We start from the raw sequence: 1,001 nt of genomic DNA, 5'->3' as shown, positions 1-1,001 counted from the left end.
CGCTTCCCGGGCCGAGTGGAGGACTTCTGACTGGCCGTGCACGGCTTGCATTTGCAGCTGGTGGCCGTGACAGCCACGTGCTGGATGACCGTCATCCCGCCATCCTCACCCTCTGCTTCCCCCAGTCCTTTCCGTACGGCTTTTCTGGTCAGCGCCCCCGCGGCATGTCTTTTCCGGCGTATTGTCGCCACCTGCTGCACCGCGTGCCACGAACGCAATTCGGCGGCAATCTCATGCTGCTGGCACGCATGTACGACATCTGCGTGCGCCACGAAAGCATGGTGCAAGTGGGCATTACCATGAACATGCGGCCGCATCTTGGCGAGCCAGCAGCGTGTGTGCCGTGTGATGTCATCCGTGCTATGGGCACCATACTGGCACTGCCGTATCGGCACTCGCAGCGGCGGCAGCTGCTTGCGCAGCAGTCGCCGCTGGTTAAGGTGCTGGTGGAGGGGGCCCGCCTCAGTACTCTGCGCCTCGACCTCACAGATGCTTATTACAATGGTGCGCGATCCAAGATGCATGCAGCCGCCCTCACCATTGGCTGGCCCCCGCTGTTCTTCACCGTAAATCCGGCAGATATGCATGCAGCCTGTGCAGTCATGGCCTCCGGACAGGTGTTGGACTTCGACGATGACGGACGACCGCAACATATCCCGAGCACGGTGGAGAAGTGGCGGCGTGTGAAGGATGACCCGTACAGTTGCGCCGCCCTGCTGGTGGCCACCAAGGAGGTTCTGGTGGAGGAGCTCTTCGGCTTCACGCCGGGCGCCATGCAGCAGACGAACCCGCGCTGCTTCTGCGGGCTCACGTTTGAGGTGGCAGTCAAGGTGGAGCAGAGCGGCCGCCTCGCCCTGCACATCCACGGTGTTGCACATGTGGCCGATATGTGGCCGGTATGGCGCTTGTCGCCATGAAGCTGGACGGTCATTCCACCTTCGAGGCGACGTTCGACTGCGCATACCTGCAGGTAGACGCGTTCACAGCGCTATCTGCGGGCG

General features: G+C 62.5%; 1 protein-coding gene across 1 annotated transcript; it reads left to right on the top strand.

Annotated features, from left to right (window-relative positions):
• Window positions 1-57: 57 nt before the first annotated feature.
• Window positions 58-896, top strand: VOLCADRAFT_101278 (uncharacterized protein; the record flags this gene model as incomplete). The annotated part of the gene is made up of 1 exon (XM_002959712.1): window positions 58-896. A coding segment is annotated over one exon (837 nt), but the record flags the coding sequence as incomplete, so codon positions are not given.
• Between the last annotated feature and the right edge of the window lie 105 nt (window positions 897-1,001).

This window comes from Volvox carteri (genome assembly GCF_000143455.1).
Source record: "Volvox carteri f. nagariensis unplaced genomic scaffold VOLCAscaffold_605, whole genome shotgun sequence".
NCBI classification, from domain to species: domain Eukaryota; kingdom Viridiplantae; phylum Chlorophyta; class Chlorophyceae; order Chlamydomonadales; family Volvocaceae; genus Volvox; species Volvox carteri.
The sequence above is the reverse complement of the archived record's forward strand: the minus strand, read 5'-3'. Positions and strand labels throughout refer to the sequence as shown.